The following is a 20,435-nucleotide window of genomic DNA, read 5'->3' on the forward strand; positions in this document are numbered from 1 at the left end:
GAGATTCCTCTTGAAAAAGCATCAACCCTTGGGTGGGATGCCAACAGATTCCTTCTTTGATTACCAAAAGGAAAAAAAAAGTGATTTTTGAATCCTTTAGAGGTGGTCTGGCTCCTTAGGCAGTGTCAGTGCTTATCCACATGTCACCATGTGAGGGTTCAGATTCATTAATCAAGGGTGCACAGTAGCTTGTTAATAAAGTGTCCATACAAATGCTGACATTAATTCTGTTTTCCCTTTGCTGTTTCCCCCTAGGTGGTGGTCAATGCCCTTGTGGGGGCCATCCCCTCCATCATGAATGTTCTGCTTGTCTGCCTCATCTTCTGGCTCATCTTCAGCATCATGGGAGTGAACCTCTTTGCTGGGAAGTTTGGGAAGTGCATTAATAAGACAGAGGGAGATATGCCTTTGGACTCTAAAATTATTAACAACATGAGTGACTGCATCCTTTACAACGTGTCGGGCACGTTTTACTGGACAAAAGTTAAAGTTAACTTTGATAATGTTGGTGCTGGGTACCTGGCTCTGCTGCAAGTGGTAAGTGTGACCCCCAGAAACTCATGGGTGGATATTGCTGGTTCTCACTGAAAACATCAGTTCAAAAGCTCAGGTTAACCTCTGGGCTTTTCTGGGTTTCTCAGGACAATAACTTTTCTCAAGTGTAAATAAATCGCATTTTGCATATTAACTTGGCCTAGAGATATTATGGCAGTTTATGGTTTTAATTCGGGTTTCTGCTGCTGTGTCACTATTACAGTTCTCTGGGAGGTGATTGGACTATTGAGGTGAATTAAAGATCATTTTGTCAATATTGTAATCCAAAGCAAAGTTCACTTCCAGAAAAGAAATCTATGATAGAGGAAGGACTGTCCACGCAGAGTGCACTGGCCCTACTGAACAGCCTGGGATTTCACTATGTCCTGCTGGGGAAAAAATGAAGTTTTAGTGCCTTCAGTTTCCCAGCTGAAGTTACTGGATAAAGCTGTAGTCCTAATTTATGGCCCTCTGCTCACTTGCCCTTTTTGAGAAGGACGCTGGTGCCTCTCATTCTGGTTCCTCACCTTGTGTCCACCTGCTAAGACAATGACTCAGATTGAATTTAGCTGTGGCTCATGGTGGGGATCAGGCTGCTGACACCAGCCCCAGCCCAGCCTCTCAGGGAAGGTGGCAGGAGCATAGCAGAAAAGAGACTGCTGAGGTTCAGAGATGATGGCAATATTTGAGCTGTAAAGGCAGAAGGAAGCCACTGCTACAACCTTTCTCACCAACAAATGTAAAATATAGATAAATGCACTGAGATTCACTGTGTTTTTACACAGGACAACCTAACAGAAAGAACCACAGGAGACTCCACCTTGTCCAGGCCCTACTGCTGGACTGCTTGGTGATTTCAGACAAATTATTTTGTGTTTCAATACCATGGGGCCCTCACATAAAGTAGTGGTTATGATGCTTATTTCCATTGTTCCTAACCTGGAGCCAAATGACAGCAGGGGCTGGATGTGCACTTGCAGTGTTTGCTCATTGCAATTTTTGCATGCAGAGTTAAATAAGCTCCTTGCTGCATCTTTGGGCAGGGAGGTTTATTTCTTGAAACACCTGTGACGGCATCCCTCAATTCCGGGATAAAAAATTGTGTTCTGGGAGATCAATTCATTTGTCACCTATAGAATCCATCCTTTGCAATGGAGCAGGGCACTGCCTTCAGCCCCCTCCTGCCCTTCCAGAGGGGCATGAGCCTCCCACAGGTCCCCATCAGATCTGACAGCCCTTCTCCTTCCCAGGAATTGAGTTTGTTTTTCCCAGATCTGCTTTTCTCTGTCACAGATGCATGGAACAGCTCCATGAAGAAATTTTCCTTTCTGGTAGAAATCCTTGTTCTTACGTGTGCAGTTCCTGATACACAAACACTTTTTGAGATCTTCTGATCAGTGTCCATTGAGTTTCTCTTTCACACCCTCTGGAAAGCAGAAACTTTGGAATGGGCACAACCACTTTTGATTCTTTCCATGACACAAACTTGCTGAGAGTGAGAGTTTTTATCTGTTGCACGTAATTATGATGTTCTGCTCAGCCATGCAGGGTAGATTATTTTACTTTGAACGCCTTTAATTAGATTTTCTGTTCCAAATAGTGTTTTCTTTGTCTTCCATTTAAACATCCAATGTAGATGAGCAAGAATTTCCAGGTTTAAAATACTGTGCCTTACCTGAAGTTTCTTAATTCTTCTGATTATATAACAATTGCCTACTTTTTGCAGGGGGGGAAACACCATCAGAGAGATAGATATTCCTTCACAATGTCTTTTATAAGAATCAAGCTCCAGTTTTCTGAAAATCTTTAGCTTTTCATAAGCTGGCATTTCCTAAGGAATATCCTGAAGCAATTGGTTCTGTTGGGATCAGTGGTGGCAGAAGAAACATAACTGGTTGTAAGGTGGATCTCAGCACACATTTGAAGGGAATGGGCTAATACTGCTCTTTTGCAGTTGAAAATGGGAAAATGGCTTCTTTCAAACCTGTGATTCTGTATTGGGTAGGAGAGAAATAGATCTTTTAGTTGAAAAAGAAGTCTTATAAACCTAGGCCTGGTCAGGCTGAACAAACTGGTTTTAGCAGGAAATCAGGTAGGATTTCTATGACAAGTGGCAGCTCCTCCTTCACAGAGGAAAAGCAGGAGCCAGTTTCCATCAGGGGATTGATTTTGGCTTTAATCCTGCACCTGGAGCTCTTATGTCTGCTGCTGACCACAGGCAGTAAAATGAAAAGGTGACACACACAGAGAAGGGGCCCAAACATCTGGATCTCCTTTGCCAGAAGTGTCTGTGACAGGTGCCCCTTGCCAAATATTCCTCATAAGGGGTCACATTTCATGGGGAATGTACACATTTCAGGGGCTCAGCTGACAGCCCAGCTCTCCTGGAGAGTCAGACACCTCTGTGACCGTGTTCACAGGGGTCTGAGGATGAGGGAAGAGATGAGGATCTGACTCCATGTTTCAGAAGGCTGATTTATTATTTTATGATATATATTATATTAAAATTATACTAAAAGAATAGAAGAAAAAGCTTCATCAGAAGGCTGGCTAAGAATAGAAAAAGAAGGAATGATAACAAAGGTTTGTGGCTTGGCTCTCTGTCTGAGCCAGCAGACTGTGATTGGCCATTAATTAGAAACAACCACATTGAGACCAATCACAGATGCCCCTGTTGCATTCCCCAGCAGCAGATAATCAATGTTTACATTTTGTTCCTGAGGTCTCTCAGCTTCTCAGGAGAAAAAATCCTAAGGAAAGGATTTTCCATAAAAGATGTCTGTGACACACCTCTGTGCATCCCTGTGCACAGCAGGGCAAGGAGGAGATCAGCGTTTTTGGGTTACAGCCTGCCAGGATCCCAAACATGAGCGTTCAAATGCAAATTGTCTTTTGGCTGGTGACATTTTCAACTGCCACAGCACGGATCTGAGTGGCTCTGAAGTTCCTTTGGAATGCCTGCAAATCCAAATGGAAATAGGTAAAACAAATCTGCTTGGTGTTCTGTCTTCTTCGGCAGTGTAGTTGAAAGAAATGAAAGTTGCTACTGTGGAAATTTTAGGACATGAGTCTACCCAGAGGAAAGTTTTCTGCATGAAATTTGCCCCAAATATCTTCTGCTCTTTCCCTGCCTTGACTGGGATCCATTGTGTGTCACAGACATCTTTTATGAAAAATCCTTTCCTTAGGACTTTTCCTTCTGAGAAGATGAGAAACCTCAGAAACAAAATGTAAACATTGATTATCTGCTGCTGTGGAATGCAACAGGTGCATCTGTGATTGGTCTCATGTAGTTGTTTCTAATTAATGGCCAATCACAGTCAGCTGTGATTGGCCATTAATTAGAAACAAGCCTTTGTTATCATTCCTTATTCTTTTCTTAGCTAGCCTTCTGATGAAATTCTTTCTTCTATTCTTTTAGTATAGATTTAATATAATATATATCGTAAAATAATAAATCAAGCCTTCTGAAACATGGAGTCAGATCCTCATCTCTTCCTTCATCCTCAGACCCCTGTGAACTCAGTCACAATTGTGCTCTCCTGAAGTTGCCACTTTGAGTTAATGAGTCAGAAATGCAAAGTGTCAAGCTCTTCCAACTAAAAGCAGGCAGTCCCAAACCAGGTTAATAAAATATCAGAGGTAACTGCTCTGCTCAGTCTACAAGAAAGAGGAACGCTTCATTCATGGGCAGGGAAAGATCTTTGTCATCACAGCTTTTTGACTTGAAAGAAGGATGATTGACTTTCCTGGTGATTTAACACTCCTAAACCCCTAATCTAGCAGGAAAAAGGTCTTGGTACAACCCATTGCTTCAAGAATAGTTTTTCTGTATTCCAAATTTCCTAAAGTTTCATAGCACCTGTGTTCTATAAATCTGTATTTGAACAGATCAAAGAAATATCTTAAATTTCCGGTAGCAGTTTTGCACTTCCCTTGTGTAATCCCACGCTTCCACCCTGTGATCACCTCTGCATATTTTTTTTTGCAATGTATTTTGAAATTTCAACAATCTATTGAAGAATACCCAGGAAATAAGTGGTCTTTCATGCAGCATTTGGCTTGTTTGGAAAAGTTCTTAGACAGAATGGACTTAGATTGACTATATCCTACTTATATTTGAATTTGTCCCTTTAACTCTGTCACTTTGGGACTCCAGATGAGGAGTGTGGAGATAAAAGAAGCACTTCCAGACCAGCACAGCAAGCAGGAGCAGCAGAGTTAAAGCAATCCCTCATGCCAGGTTTGAAGTCCTGAGTGAGCCCATAAATCAGACACAAAATGGTCATGAGGCAGAGCTGTGTGTCTAAAGTTACTGCATTACACCATCTCTTGCACTTCTGTGGACTGCAATGCCTGATTTTACTGTCACTGTGGGTGCAGAATGTGCAAAAGAATCTCTGTCTTAGCTTTCAGAAATTTCTCTCATCCACAGTAATGCCCAAAGAAACATTTCAGCAATGTGATGGCCAGTGTTTCAGCCATGAAAAGCAGACATTTTTATTGAACAATTTGCTTTCCTGGGGAAAAAAAAAAAGAGAGAAAGAGAAAGAAAAAGATAAAAGAAAAAGATAAAAGAAAAAGAAAAAGAAAAAGAAAAAGAAAAAGAAAAAGAAAAAGAAAAAGAAAAAGAAAAAGAAGGAGTAAATTCCAGAAGCTTACAGATTTCAAGACTTGCTTTACTTCAAGGCACCATTTGGTTTGGGGCAGCCAGAGCCATCCCACCTTTCCCCTCCCCACTAATTTGCTGCATTGCAGCTCTAACCAGCAGTGAAATAACAAAATGTAATCCCATGCCAGGATGAGTTTATCAGCAGATAATCTCATCACATGACAGTTTCAGTAGAAAATGGTGCTTCCCTGGACAGCTTCCAGGCAGGATAATATCACAAACACTCAAACGCAGATTTTGTCACTTCCTTATCCAGAGTGTAAGTGGTTACTAATTCCAGATAAATAATTTCTTTTGCCAGTGTTATATTTCTTTCATTCTCGGTATCTTTTACCCTCTGCAGGTGAAGTGTCCAGGGAAGCTTTCCAGATGTCCCACAGATTTTGAATTCTCTTGCTTCTCGACAACTGTGGGAAAACAGAAAATCACAACACTTCATTCTCTTAATATTTATTTTTGTCAGATCATCCTTTATCACTACAAACCCCTGTGCTTTGCAGGAGAGTTGCTGGAGTCTCTGGTACACACTGAGGGGTAAAATAGCTGCTCAAGAGAAAAGATTTCCTCCCAGGTGGGAGAAAAGCACAGTCTAAGATCCAATCACTTTGTGCCACAGGGAAAGGATTTCATGTTTCATCCCAGCCACCCTTCCCGAGCAGCACTTGGAGCTGAAAGCTCTGATGGCAGCAGAAAATCTTTCATCAGATTAGAAAGAGAACGGCAACAAAAGGAAAATATTAGGGTGTTTAAGGAGTATCAGCATGACAGGTTCAAATAATTATTTGTTTTGATAAAAATGCTGATTGTTCCTGTAGATACTTCACGTAAAGTGATTTTTAGCCCGCAGCACCATGGAAGAGATTTTCCATGGTGTTCTGATTTGGGTGACTGGGTTAATCTCTTTCAGGCAGTAGATAAGAGTAGGTGCAACCTTTCAAACACTATTTTATGTGTACTTTTGTGAGAAACATCATTGATCTCTTGTATATTTTCCTTTGGCACAGTAGCATGCAGAAGGAATTGGGAAGGCAGCATTACCTCCAGGACTTAATATAATAATAGAGAGTTTATTTAATATAATAATAGAGAGTTTATTTAATATATTAATAGAGAGTTCTAAAGCCACTGAATGTGCTCACCTCAGCCCATCTGCTTGTGTTTCTCTTGGTAACCTCTAGCCAAATTACTACTGGAATTTTCTGGAATTCTATGCGTACACAATAGGGCAAAATTCCACTTAAGTGTCAGTAGGATGTAAAGAAGTATCGGGTGTGGGTCTTGCATGCATGACAGTGTAAATCTGATGAAATGAATAAATCTAAAAATTCCTCATTATCTCCTCAATCTGACTCAGGTCAGGGTAGGTCTAAATAGAAGTCAAATGAGAAACAACTCTGGAGAGCCCAAATAAAGGCAGTGGGGCTTAGGCCAGAGTCAGAACTAATGCCTGTGCCTAATAAGAGGCAAATGTTGGGATCAAAGAGTCGTGGGTTTGCTACAGAATAGTAAAAACTCATTTCCCTGTGTTCCTCCTAGGAGTGCTGTCACTGCATTGAACATTCCAGTAAGAGACGCTGACTTCTGTGGAATCTTTTCTTCTTTAAACAATTATTAAAAAGAAAAAAATAATAAAACTACTGACTTCATAAAGCTTAATAAAAAGAAAATCTGAACAGTAAAGCAGATTGATTTTCCAGGGCCAGGCTCACAGCAGGTGTTGATTGCCTTTGCCTCTTTCAAGTCAGCTGTGATTTATGCAACTCCCTGGGGTTTAATATTGTTGTGATTTGCCCTGCTTTAGGAGAGGGCAGAATCCAAGCAGGATGTGGATGGGAACCATCTCACCTGTGCAAGGCTTGTGCAAGACAACATTCTTTAATGTTATGTGTAGCCATATCTCTTCATTACTTGAAATTTTTCAGGTCAGAACTTCCAAAGATTTAATTGTTATGTTTTCTTTCCTTCTTAAAAATCTCTTCTAAAAACCTCTCTTTTATCCCTGCAAGTGCAGAAAGTCAAGAAACAGAAATGGGAAAATCCAGGAGAAAACCGTGCTGGAATTAATTTAAATAGTTAAATGAGCATAAAGTCAAGGACACATGTTAGATTGCAAGGCAGGCAATGTATTAATTGTGAAGTACATGCTCAACATTGCACTTTGAAGGTTCATCATGGAGATTATATCATTTCAGGGTGAACTTGTTTAATATGCTTATGTCTTATGTGGGATTTTTTTTTTCAGGCCACATTTAAAGGCTGGATGGATATTATGTATGCAGCAGTGGATTCAAGAGAGGTAAGTCTCTGCAAGGAAATTAATCATTTCCTGTTCCATTGCCTTTTGCAGCACTGATGGTGCTTAACAACAAACACAACAAAATTAAATACATGCAGGGTGCCAGTCCCTGTCTTACTCTGGCTGGGACACTGCAAACCCTCATTGTTTGTACTGGAGCATGATGACCCTGAAATTAAAGTAAATGTGGCCCTTACTCCGACAAAACTGATTTATCTATTCCTGCTGCACAACCCCCAGCACACAGAGGCACCTCAAGAATTAGTCTGAGTCCATCGAAGACCTAAATTGCTCTCTATATTTCCTCCCCTCTCCCTGTTTATTGCCTTATTTTCCAACTTCTGTTGATAATATGGCTTTAAAAGTGCTGGGTTTAGGTTGAATTGCCTGTGAGACAAATGTTTAACCCTTCCTACACCTTCCCTTTGAGCAAGTGTCTTTTCTGCAGCCAGCAGCTCCTCTGGAGGAGTGTGGAGGAGCTCCTGGCAGACACAGAGGGTGGTGTGAGCTTCCAGCTCTGATGGGATGTGCTGGGGAATGGTGACAGCTCAGTCCCCACCTGCATCCCGGTCAGCTTTCAGGTTTCCATAAAAGCAAACAAACATAAAAAGCATTTCCTGAAATAAACAAGGGCCAGGAGACTTCTTCTCCTGTTTAATGCCTTTATTAAAAGTGATCAGCTCAGGATTGGGCGGCTCGGCGGGTCTGCAGCGTCCCGTCGTCTCCCAGGGCGACTCAGAGGAGGAGGAGAAGCACAGCTCTGTCCACCAGGGGCAGAGCTGGGGGAACTCAGTCCTTGTGGGAGCCTTTAGGGATGTCCCCGTCAGATGGTGCCCTTCCCATTCCGTCAGCTTGGTCTCACCGCCGGGGTCAATTCCCATGGTCAGGGCGAGAGGGTCCGAAGGTGTTCCGCGTCTCTGCAGGCTCAGCACTCGGCTCCTCACGTCCAGACATCACTCCAGTCTCTCAACTCTTAGGTGGCTCGTTGTTTTTGGGGTTTCTCCATGGGTTTGGAGTCGGGGGTTCCACAAAGCATTCTGGTCTTGGGAGTCACTTTGCATAACCCCCCCCCACCCTCTCAGGTGTCTTCACTATTCTGGGAAAGGTACAACTTAGCCTTGGGAAGGTCCCCACCCGTTACAGTCTCAGGAGAAGGGCCATTAACTCGCCCCAGCCAGGGCTTTTACTAATACAAAAACAACCATTAACGACAACGACCCGTGATTACAATAACAAAGGCAGCAGCCCAGCAGTAGTGGTAACTTTTTCTCATAGAAAAAATTATTAACTGAATTTTTGTTCATAACATTTCCCTTGCTACACCATGTGTGGTTTGTTTATCTTTTTATTGAAAGAGCTACGGTTTTATTTCCTTCTTTTGATTGTTTTAGAGGAACAAGTTTACACCAACTGTTAATTTTTGAGGGCAGATATCTGGTACTAGGAGTTTAAAAGGCTGAATTTAGGGCAAAAGTTGAGGCTTAAGAGGAGGAATAAGGAGTGGAAAAACTTCATGGCACCACAGGAGTAGAAAATTATCCTTGCATAGCATAGCTCATGATGGTGATTGGTTCTGGTGCATGTGCACAGGTATCTTCCCTGCTGCTGAATGAAACTCATAGATTACCCACAAGAAAATATGGCATTTAGGGAATGCACCTTGTTTAGATACCAGGAGCTGATGGGGCAAATCTGAGCACTGTCACCAAACACAGCAGAGGTGATTTGAGGTTATCAGACTCAAGTCACATCTTCCTCAGATCTTCAGCAACAGACCTTATTCCATTCCACCCCTCACTTAAAAAAAATTGCACTTAAAAATGCAGTGTTTTTCATTAGGATTCAATTATACTGCAATCATACTTCTGTTTTATTGTAAGTACCATTAGTTCATGCAGGCATTAGGATAATCAGAAAATGGATTCTTTTCCTCTTCTGTGTTCAGACCGAGAACATTTGGTAGGATTTGTTCTGGAGTTGCACTTTCTGGATCAGCGTGATTGCTGTGTCAGTGTTGTGAAGTGTTGCTGAAATTACTGTGGCATTGCAGATACCAGTAGTAAACTTCAAAGGAGAGCTGACTGCTCACAGGAGTCACAGTATTTTTCTAATTTTTCATAACTTTTATTTCTAATGGACAGCTTTGTTCTGACTGCATCAACATTTGGATGTGTGCAGAGGTTGGTGTCATTTTCACACTCTCCCTTTTCCCTTTGCAGTGCGAGGAGCAGCCTGAGTGGGAATGTAATTTATACATGTACCTTTACTTTGTGATTTTCATCATCTTCGGCTCTTTCTTCACACTGAACCTCTTCATTGGTGTCATCATTGACAATTTTAACCAACAAAAGAAAAAGATAAGTAGTGCATATGCTACACATCATCCTGTGACTGCAGATTTATCAGCAACGGCTTTGCCAAAGCACCCTTGAGATCAGCAGTGGCAGAGCATCTGCAGAAAGCACCTTCAGGATTTCTACAAAGGCACAGCTGTAGCAGTCCCTAGTGTCCCTAGAGCATGAGCATCCTGAAAATATAGGGTGGGAGACTCTATTCCCCATAAAATGCAGCAAAGCAGCTCAGGCAGATGGGATCTCTGGCACAAGATTTGACACAGGGGCACAGACTGGCCTGGTGTCCTCCTGGCAGTCCAACCTGATGAAAGCTACATTAAAAGGAAATTAAATAGGAGAGGAATCACCCTTTGGAAGGGGGGCAGAGGCAAGCTCTCTTCATCAAAAGTAATGGTGTTGTTCTCACCCTATACTTAGGTGGCCAGGACATCTTCATGACAGAAGAACAGAAAAAATATTATAATGCAATGAAAAAGCTGGGATCTAAGAAACCTCAAAAGCCAATCCCAAGGCCGCTGGTAAGAACAGCATAATTAAGTTGAACTTTGTGTAATAGTTGAATGTTTATTTACTAGAATTAGCACCATTCCACTCTCCAGCATAGGAAGATTTATTGCTCCCAGATGAAAGGCACTTAATAATCATATGTTTTGATTTTGGATGATATTTACAAGTCCAGTGACCTGTGGTACAAAATTCCCTCTTCTGCAGCATTGACTAACATTGCAATTTACATGTGCCATTTACCTACGCCAGTGGCCACCTGCCTGCACTGAATAAATTCATGGCCAAAGTCCAGTGTCTTGTTTACAGCAGTTTCAAAGAGCGTTAGGAGCAAATGGGTTTGAAAACTCCATCAAAGAAATATTCATCATAATTTTAAAGTTTATGAATTTCCAATCAGATGCAATGTATTGCCTGTTTTCCTCTACTTTCTGATCAATCAGGAGATAATTTTTACATGGTTTAAATTTCCCAACTAAACCTTTTCCTTTCCCCCAGAACAAATACCAAGGTTTTATTTTCGATGTCGTCTCAAAACAAGCCTTCGATGTCTCCATCATGATTCTCATCTGCCTTAACATGGTTACCATGATGGTGGAAACAGATGACCAAAGTCAAGAAAAAGTGAATATCCTCCACAAAATCAACATGCTTTTTGTTGCCATCTTCACTGGGGAGTGCATCTTCAAAATGTTGGCTCTGCGGCACTACTACTTCACCAACGGCTGGAACATTTTTGACTTTGTGGTTGTGATTCTGTCCATCGTAGGTAGGTGACCCTGGATTTTCACCCAGACTCCAAGGTTATAAAGGCAGATGTAAAATTAATTGGCAAAATTAATTTTGTGCAGTAATACATGCTTTCAACTTCTCTTTTAGAGAATTGAATCCTAAACACAGTTTTAATATGTAATTATAACTAGCATGCTACTGCCTAACAAAGACTGGTTTGATCAGAAAAATTAGGAGGTTTATCAAACTCTACATTTAATGGTGCCTGTTGATTAAACACAAACTGGCCTCCACATACACTTAACACCAGTTCTGCCTAAGAGCCAATGACAGAGAAATAAAAAAGCCACATGAAAGTGCCACACGTGGATTGCTATTGCTTTGCTATTTTTTTTTTATTACAAAAGTTTGAAATAGTCCTTCAGGGCAGTGCAGTGAATCTGACTTTTCTCAGCCTCTTACTAGAGCTCCCCACCCTAATACATCCAAGGGATGAAACAGGAAGATAGAGTTTTATTAGTAACTTGTACCATTTGCTGTTCTGGAGATGTATTTAGATGCTAAAGAAGTGCAGGTCAAATGAATCCAAAATTCTACCACAAGAGTTTTCACTAAAGTTAGAAGTAGCAGCAACTGGAAGGTGATCAACTGATACAGTGAGCAAAAAGAGCTCAGAAATTCAACTCTTCTGGAAAAAAGTTTCCATTTTAAGGGAGGGCATAGGTGAATGAAAAAGTGTTGTGTTAGGAAAACACCCGCTGATGCTCCTGCTGCTCTGAACACCCTGTAGAGGACTGGGGAAGCTGCAAGATCCCAGTGCAGATCTCTAGTGCTCAGACACCCACCTGTGCTTTGGGGGCATTGAACAGCCTGGATATCACAGGTTTGGGTCACCCAGGGAACATCATTGCCACACAGTTGTCACCAGAACCTTGTTGTCAGAAGCTCTGGATATGCCCATAGCACACAGTGAACCAGAGCTGTCATGCTGCTCACAGGGCTGTCCCATGACCAGCCAGGCTGTTCCAGAAGCCTTGGGCCATGCCAGTGAGCCCTTTTCCTGTGGGAGACAGGAGCTCAGCAGGGCTCAGTGCAGCCACGGACTTGGCATTAGACATTCTGGACCAAGAGCTCTGCTCCTGCAGGAAGAGTTTAATACAGGGGTGCAAGCTCGTTTCCTTGTTAGTGCAGCCTTAGCCCTTAGTTCCCTCCCAGCCCATCAGGGAAACTGGAAAAATTTATAAGCAAATAACCAACCAAGTGGTTACACAGTAAAAACCTGCACTGTTCTGGTGGTAGCTCAAATAAAACAGCCAAGCACACCAGCATTTCTGACTTATTATTTTACAGACAAAAATGTTGTCATATCAGAAAAATTCTGACATCTGCACTCAAGACAAATTTCTTAGGTGGATCACGGTCAAAAAGCTGCAGTTATCTGTGTCTTGACTTGATCTTGGTTTCTCATTACCAACAGAAAAGCTTTCCCTTAATAAAATTGCCACTACCATTCTTTGCTTACAGCCTCACAAGTTCTTATGGATTAAATGGGCATGAAAAAGCAGCAATGCCTTTCCCTTCATTGTGAGCCTTCCACTCTGGGCAACTTACCATTTATTTTCTCAATAATCCTGACTGATTGCTTTAAAAGGAAAGCCTGGGATTATTTCCCATGTACTAACTTGCTGTCTATCTCTTTTCTTTTCAAGGCACCGTACTTTCTGACATCATCCAGAAATATTTCTTCTCTCCCACACTCTTCAGAGTCATTCGTTTGGCTCGGATCGGCCGGATCCTGCGACTCATCCGGGGAGCCAAAGGAATTCGAACTCTGCTCTTTGCCTTAATGATGTCCCTTCCTGCTCTGTTCAACATTGGCCTCTTGCTGTTCCTGGTCATGTTCATTTATGCCATTTTTGGCATGGCTAACTTTGCCTACGTGAAGAAGGAGTATGGGATTGATGACATGTTCAACTTCCAAACCTTTGCTAACAGCATGCTCTGTCTCTTCCAAATCACCACGTCAGCTGGCTGGGATGGTCTTCTCAACCCCATTTTAAACACTGGGCCACCATATTGTGACCCAAACCTCCCCAATGCAAATGGCTCAAAGGGAGACTGCGGGAGCCCTGCCGTAGGGATTTTATTCTTTGTCACATATATCATTATATCATTTCTCATTGTTGTAAACATGTATATAGCCATTATTTTAGAGAACTTCAGTGTAGCCACTGAGGAAAGTACAGAGCCTCTAAGCGAGGATGATTTTGATATGTTCTATGAAATCTGGGAGAAGTTTGACCCCGAAGCCACTCAGTTTATTGAGTATTCTGCACTTTCAGACTTTGCAGACGCGCTGTCAGAACCTTTGCGCATAGCGAAACCCAACAAAATCAAACTCATAGCGATGGACCTGCCCATGGTCAGCGGAGACAGGATCCATTGCTTGGATATTTTGTTTGCTTTTACAAAAAGGGTGCTAGGAGAATCTGGGGAGATGGATGCCCTTAAAATACAGATGGAAGAGAAGTTCATGGCAGCCAACCCCTCCAAGATCTCCTACGAGCCGATAACAACGACGCTCAGGCGGAAACAAGAAGAGGTCTCCGCCATCGTCATCCAGAGGGCCTACAGGAGACACTTGTTCCGGCGCTCCATGAAGCAGGCATCCTACCTGTACCGGCACAGAACTTTGGAGAGCAGCAGCATCCTGGAGGACGATGCGCCCGAGAAGGAGGGTCTCATTGCGTTCATGATGAACGAAAACTACGGCAGGCCCATAGACAAATCAGAAACTCTGTCCTCCACCTCCTTCCCTCCGTCCTACGACAGCGTCACCCGAGGCACGAGTGAAAACCTCCAGCTGAAGATCACGGACGTGAGCAAAAGCGATGAGGCTATAGATTGTCTTCTCTCACCCGACAAGGATAAGGAATCAATTGTTTAAGTGTTTGTTTAGAATGCTTTAAAACATTGTTTACAGAATGTAATGCTGTAACTACACAACGATTGAAGCAGCCTTCTTATTAAAAATTAGTTGCAAAAGAAAAAAGTGGAGTTTTTACCCTTAACTACAGGAGTCTAGTAAGTCATATAACATTTGACCCTGCTCTTTTTGACTTGGCTCAATATTTATATTTATATATGCACAGGAAGATTCTCTGCAGGGTCACAGCTGTTATATCAATGGTGTGAATAAGAATAGGCTAGACTGTAAAACAGTAAACACAGTGTATATCTATCCACAGATAAAGCCTGGCTGTATACATTCATTTAAGGTCTTACTCATATTAGTGTGTTTACTTATGGCGATGTATGACCTTGCATTCTAAAAAGAAAAAAAAAATCACAGCTGCTGTAGCAAAATGTAACACTTACTGTATATGTTGTGAATGGTCTTTCATAAATTTATTATATTTGATATTTTTTTACTTAAAAAACAAATGAAGTCTCTTTTTCCATGGAGATTAATGATCCTTACACTCTTCATGTAAGGATCATGAACTCTGAGTCAAGGTAATAGAAACTTGTGGGATCCCCATCACTTGAAGAGGAAAGTTGTTGATAATTGAAGTATCAAATTAGCAACAATTAAACTGTTGATTACACTAAGCCCTCCCTCTTGGGACTTGCAACTGCACATCAGCAGAAACACACACACACAAAAAGAAAACAACAAAAAACAGAGAAGCAAATGATGTCAAAGTAATGAGAGAAATGGCTTGTTCTATCCTTCAGGAAATCAGACAATAATGGATTCTGTTTGTAAAACTGTTAATAAAAGCACTAATTTTTTAGTATGTTTCAAGAATCTGCTTTGAAATCCGCAATCAAACTCGCCATAGAAGTAGCGCATCACGTTTGTGTGTAGTGATCCAAAGCACCATCTAGGCTGGCAAAGTTTCTGTTAAGGTAGTGGGATAGGTTACATTTTCCCCAGGAACACTGAGCAAAGCAGCCTTATTTTGAACTCTGTGCATCAATATTACTCTAAAAAAAAATAAATTGCAAATACTATTAGCAGTAATAAGTCAATGCCAACTGGGCCGTGCAGAACAGCTGTGACAGTGTGATCAAGAATGTGGGAGGGGAATTACCTCTGGATCTGTACACAAAGTTTGAGGGTTTGAATCCTTTTTACTCAAGGTCCATCTTTCATTTTCTCAGATAGTATGGTTAGATTTCTGGGGAAGGACAAGAAATACAGGAACTTATATAAAAAGCTACTAGATAGTATCTATATCCTCATTCCTGTAGGCAAAGTAATATTTACAGTTGATGTGTCCTTCAGCTTCAGGCCAAAGAAATGACAATGTGGTGAAAGGTGGATGTGTGGCTGTAGAAAAGTATTAGAGGTTTTACGTGCTAACATAGGTTATTATTTATTATCTTTCAGCCTCGATAGAATGTGAGAAATTATTTATGGAATATAGAGACATGTCCATCATTACAGACAAGTTCTTTCTTTTTCACCTTCAGACTGATTGTACTTGGGTTTGGTTGGACTTCATGAAAAATCTTGAGATTTCTGTAATGAGCCATTGCACTTTAAAGGAAGAGTAATTGTGCTTTTTCACCTTGGAGAAGCAAAGATATCAAGAATGTATTTAAGGTGTATTGTCATTAACATTTAGTTACATCCCAGGTTGTGAAGGAGTCAAAAAACCACATGCGGTTGGCAACAAGAATTAAAGCAACACGTTACAGTCAAGTTTATCTATGGCCATTGTTATCTGTCCTCTAAACAAGTCAGAATATGTGCAACAACATGTCAAAAGGATGACAATGTATCTGTGTAAATATGGGCTACTATATTCTCTCCATTCATTGAGAGGTGTCTCAGGCATTCACTTGAGAGTGGTCTATCGGTTAATTCAGAGGATTTGCCATCAGGATTCCTGGGGTCTATTCCTGATTCTTACTACATGATTTTTAGGCAAATAATTTAACCTATCTGTGCCTCAGTTTACCCATCTGTAAAATGGGAATAATAATACTTACCTACCTCACAGGGGTGTTGTAAGACTTTCTGATTGCAAAGTGCTATAAGGGAATGAACCATACTATATAAGTATTATTATAATCATGCTCTCTTGCCCTTTTAACCCCATGTCTATGGTGTATAACATAGGGCTGTTCCTCTGGGCATTTTGTTGCCTTTAAATCTTGTATGTAATTAGATTCTAACTTAAGGGGACTACTCGTCGTTCCTTGAAGTAAAAACATTCTTTATTCCTTCCCCCCTCCCCACTCCTCACCTCCCCAAAAACTCAGAATTGCTCAAGGCTTCTCAAATTAGAGAAACTTTATATTCCCTGTGTATTTATGCTGTAATGTTATTCTGACTGTACATATCACCCAGAAAGAGTATGCGATTTTTATATTTATATGCATATATATATATACACACACACACATACGTATATCTATACATATATATGTATCTTGTGAGTTTATAGAGTGGCTGACACTCGGAGGACACGACTTACTGATTAAAATGTTTTCCCCTCAATGGGATTTATCGATCATTAGCAACAAGCCGCTGCCTCTAATGAAACTGTTTAATTAGAAAATAGTACATTCATTACTTGCTGAACAAGCATTTATTGTCTGACAAGTAGCAAAATTATTTTCCTTTCAAAGCTTTAGAACTTAAAAAAAAAAAAAAGGAGGGAAAAATGCTAAGGAAAAAGGAGCATTTCTCATGTGATTTTTTTAATGTATGATGTAAACTGTCTGAAACCCAAGGAAAACGCCAGCCTGCACTCAGAAGTGAGTCGTTGGTTATGCTGCTTTAAAAATATTTTAGTTATTTGCAACTTATATTAGAAAATATTCAACAGCTGTTTTTATTAAGAGTCAGGCCCAGTAATGAACGGAATGTAAAGAGACAATTAGCTGGTCACTGATTTTATTAGAGAAGAGCCCTTCCTTTGGTCATTTCACCCTTGAGTTGAACATTTGAGTGTCATTGCTGTGAGACCCTATAGTACTGATGCAATTACAAATGGTTCTTTTACCCAAAACCTCTATTAAAAAAAAAAAAAAAAGAAAAGTAATGCAAAAAAAAATCTGAAAGAGGGTCTTAAATCTAGATGTTTACAGTGCAACTTTCTAAAACTGAATTGTAAATTGCTTTCAAAAACCTTTGTAACTGGAAGGTCGGTTTTCTATTGGGTTTTCTATTGTTCTGTGGTGTGTTTCTTTAGGGATGAAGAGGGAATGGTATCTTTGTATGGTATGCAGAACTCCCCTCAAAAATGTCAAATAACCTCACTTGTAGATCTTTGTTACTGGAGATGCTGATCTGAATCGAGCCATGATACAACCTCCCAGTGCAGTGATTTAGTTTAAGACACAAACTCAATAGTTGGCCCACACTGTCTATAAGCATGGTGAGTGCTACCATTTTTTTTTCCTGTTGATTTGTTCAATAAAGGCTACCACATGAATCACTCAAGCTACAAAAAGAGCAAGGAAAATATCAGCCAATATCATAGGACATATTAAGCTGTTTGTACCTGGAAAAATTCAAGTTTATTATGTTTCTTTATTAAATAAATAAGGATAACAAATATTTCCTCTGCTTTTTTTTTGTTATGTTGTCAACATTTATGTTATAATTTCTCTGACTCTTTTTCTACATATTTATTTGGGGAATGCATAGTGACTTTTGCTAGGAGGCTTGTTGATGAAAAACCCTCCATTTCACCTTACATTGGAAGGCAACCTACAGAGAATTAAAATCTTCTTGAATTCAGTGGAGAATTTCTGGCTACATCAGATTAATTCAAAGCAGATTCAAAAGTCTCTCTTCAAACAGAATCATTCAGAGGATGAACCCAACATTGATATTTCAACCCATCCTGCCCAGTAGAATTAGCTGGAGGAAAACTAGTTTAACTAGTTTGAGCTGCAATGAAAAAATTCAGTCAGACCTTTGAATTAGTTTAATAAAAATCAGTTTATAATTATGTTTTAAATTAACCTGGGGCAGTCTGACTTGTGGAGAAGTGGTTTTTTTTAATAAGCATTTGCTAAAATATGTCATACAATAATTTGACTTCTGAGTCAATGTGTACAGAGTGAATCTGTCTGAAATTCAGGAAGATATTTTTGGTTTGGAAGGAGCAGTTTGCTGAAATTAGAATTCTCCATGGAGACATGTCAGGTTAGTTAAGGAAATTCCTTGTTAGAATTTGTGGTCAAAATTCCCTCGTAGAGGAAATTCAGTGTCATGATCCCCACTAGGAAGATTTTCACATCTAGATTTTTACTATAATTGCCTAACTTCTATAGATCTATTCCCATCACTGTGCTAGGGACTGTTTTGGGTTAGAGAACTCTCCTTATTTTCATGCAGGTCTTGGGAAAGTTTCTGAAGGATTTCAGATTTTTTTTCATTTTCAGGATGAAATTTTAAAAACCCCAAAATTTGCCAATTGGATTTCTTCTTTTCTAGGCCTAGCAAGGAACTTGGAGGACTGTCTCCTTTGAAAATGTGGATTTTTATACTTGTTTTTTTTAAACATAGAATTATTTGTGTTGGAATGAACCTAAAACATCACCTGGTTCCAAATCCCCCTGCCATGGGCAGGGACACCTTCCACTGGACCAGGTTACCCCAAGCCTGATGCAACCTGGTCTTGAACCCTTCCAGGACAGGCAGCAGTAGCTTCTCTGGAAAACCTGTTCTAGTGTCTCACCACCCTCACAATGAATAATTTCTTCCTAATATCCAATTTAAATCTCTTGCAGCTACTCTCTTGTGGCTAAACTACATTAATAAGTAAAATAAAGTTGATTTTACAAAGCAGCAGATCTATTAAATCAAGCCTAGGTGCAATCCATGAGGTTGGAGTCAGGGCCTGCAATTTCTAGATTCATTTTGAGATTTCTTTTTCTTTAGTGGTTTCTGTTCCTTTTTACTTTTGATGCACATCGTCTTATTATACATCAAGATCCCTTTGGAAAAAAGTCAGAGAATTAAGAGAGAGAGCTAACAGCAGCACAGGCAACCAGTAAGTTTTCTCAGGAAAAGTCACATATTAGTAATTTGCTTGAGATTGAAAGAGGCTTTTTAAAGTCAGAAAACATTGCTGTAGGAAGGGGAAAAATACAGAATAAATGCTCTGCAGCGCAAAGTCTCCTGTGGGATGTAAAGGACGCCCATGTAGGATGGCAGTTGTGTTTCTAGCATCAGGAATGCATTTTCCTGCTGTGTGCCAGGGGTGTGGAGACTGGAGCAGGGCTGGGTTTATAGCTGGAGAAAACAGGAGCAGAGCACAGGAAGAGAAAGCGCCGGACGCCTGTGGAGCGGCTGCTCCTCCGCGTCAATTCTCCCTTCGAGCCGCGAAACACCGTCCGGGCTGGGTGAAGAACAAACATGGAAATCCTCCTGAGTGTTTACATATCGCAAAGAAATAGCAGCCGTGTCAAAGGGAAAGCATGTGAAAGCAAATAGTCCTGGGGGAATAGCCATTGGCAGCCAGCAAAAAAATGCTTCGCGGTCAAACGTCACCGATAACCCCGCGAGGGCTGGAGGTGTTGGGCTGCAGCACAGGCATGGGTTTGTCAGCACCTCCGCCTGAGCTATTTTAGCCAGCTGACAAACAGGGCTTTGGGCAGCTCCTGGCCCATGTGCCTTTGCCATGGCAAAGTTTCTGAGACTGCTGCTGCAGCTGTTTTTGTTTTTTCCCTGGAATTTCATTGCTTCACGTTGGGTTGGGAATCGCAGGCACGTCAGAGCACTAGAGGTGTTTTTTTCCCTAGAAAATAACTGCAGTCCTGGAAACTTCTAAGCAGTGTTCAAATTTCAGCAAAGTGGCTTAAATAATGAGATTTTAATTTAAAAGAATTGTTTAATTTTCTTCTACTTCTCATTATTATTATTACTGCTACTACCACTACTTTATTTTTAATACCCCCAAAACTTCAAGTTTATATGATCTGGTCATATTTTCAAACTTTCTGGTTTTTATTTTAGTCAAAAAATGGGGCTTCAAGAGAAAAAAAAACAAAGGACACAGACAATTATGATAAAACCATGCATGGTTTTAAAAGAAGTTTAAAGGTGACTTGAACTATGTAGCTCTACTTTAGAACCTCTGTGGCTTCTGTGGAATCTCAGTTTCTCTAAAGCTAAAGAGAATTTAGCAATTCCTATAGGGAAACCAGGTTTTTAACACTTTTTTTTTTTTTCATCTAGATAGACAGTCCCAGTTGTACAAGTTTGCCTTAATTCTCTTGCAAAACTTGCAGACCAAGCAAAAATTACATGATTTTCATTTTTAGCTCAGGGACAAGCTGTGTTCATTATAAGAATTGCTATAAAGGATACAAA

At 40.6% G+C, this 20,435-nt stretch overlaps 1 protein-coding gene across 4 annotated transcripts in view; it reads left to right on the plus strand.

Moving 5' to 3' along the window:
- The window catches only part of LOC131556924 (sodium channel protein type 5 subunit alpha-like), a 178,515-nt gene extending 160,846 nt beyond the window's left edge, over positions 1-17,669 (plus strand). For all 4 annotated transcript variants that reach the window (XM_058803871.1, XM_058803862.1, XM_058803879.1 and 1 more), the window contains exons 22-27: positions 256-537; positions 7,449-7,502; positions 9,722-9,863; positions 10,274-10,374; positions 10,859-11,129; positions 12,802-17,669. In XM_058803871.1, coding sequence (XP_058659854.1) covers positions 256-537; positions 7,449-7,502; positions 9,722-9,863; positions 10,274-10,374; positions 10,859-11,129; positions 12,802-14,039 — 2,088 coding nt within the window. In that variant the 3' untranslated portion in view covers positions 14,040-17,669. The remainder of the gene's footprint in view (positions 1-255; positions 538-7,448; positions 7,503-9,721; positions 9,864-10,273; positions 10,375-10,858; positions 11,130-12,801) is intronic.
- Positions 17,670-20,435: the final 2,766 nt, after the last annotated feature.

The sequence above is a fragment of the Ammospiza caudacuta genome, chromosome 1 (genome assembly GCF_027887145.1).
Source record: "Ammospiza caudacuta isolate bAmmCau1 chromosome 1, bAmmCau1.pri, whole genome shotgun sequence".
Classification (NCBI taxonomy): Eukaryota; Metazoa; Chordata; class Aves; order Passeriformes; family Passerellidae; genus Ammospiza; species Ammospiza caudacuta.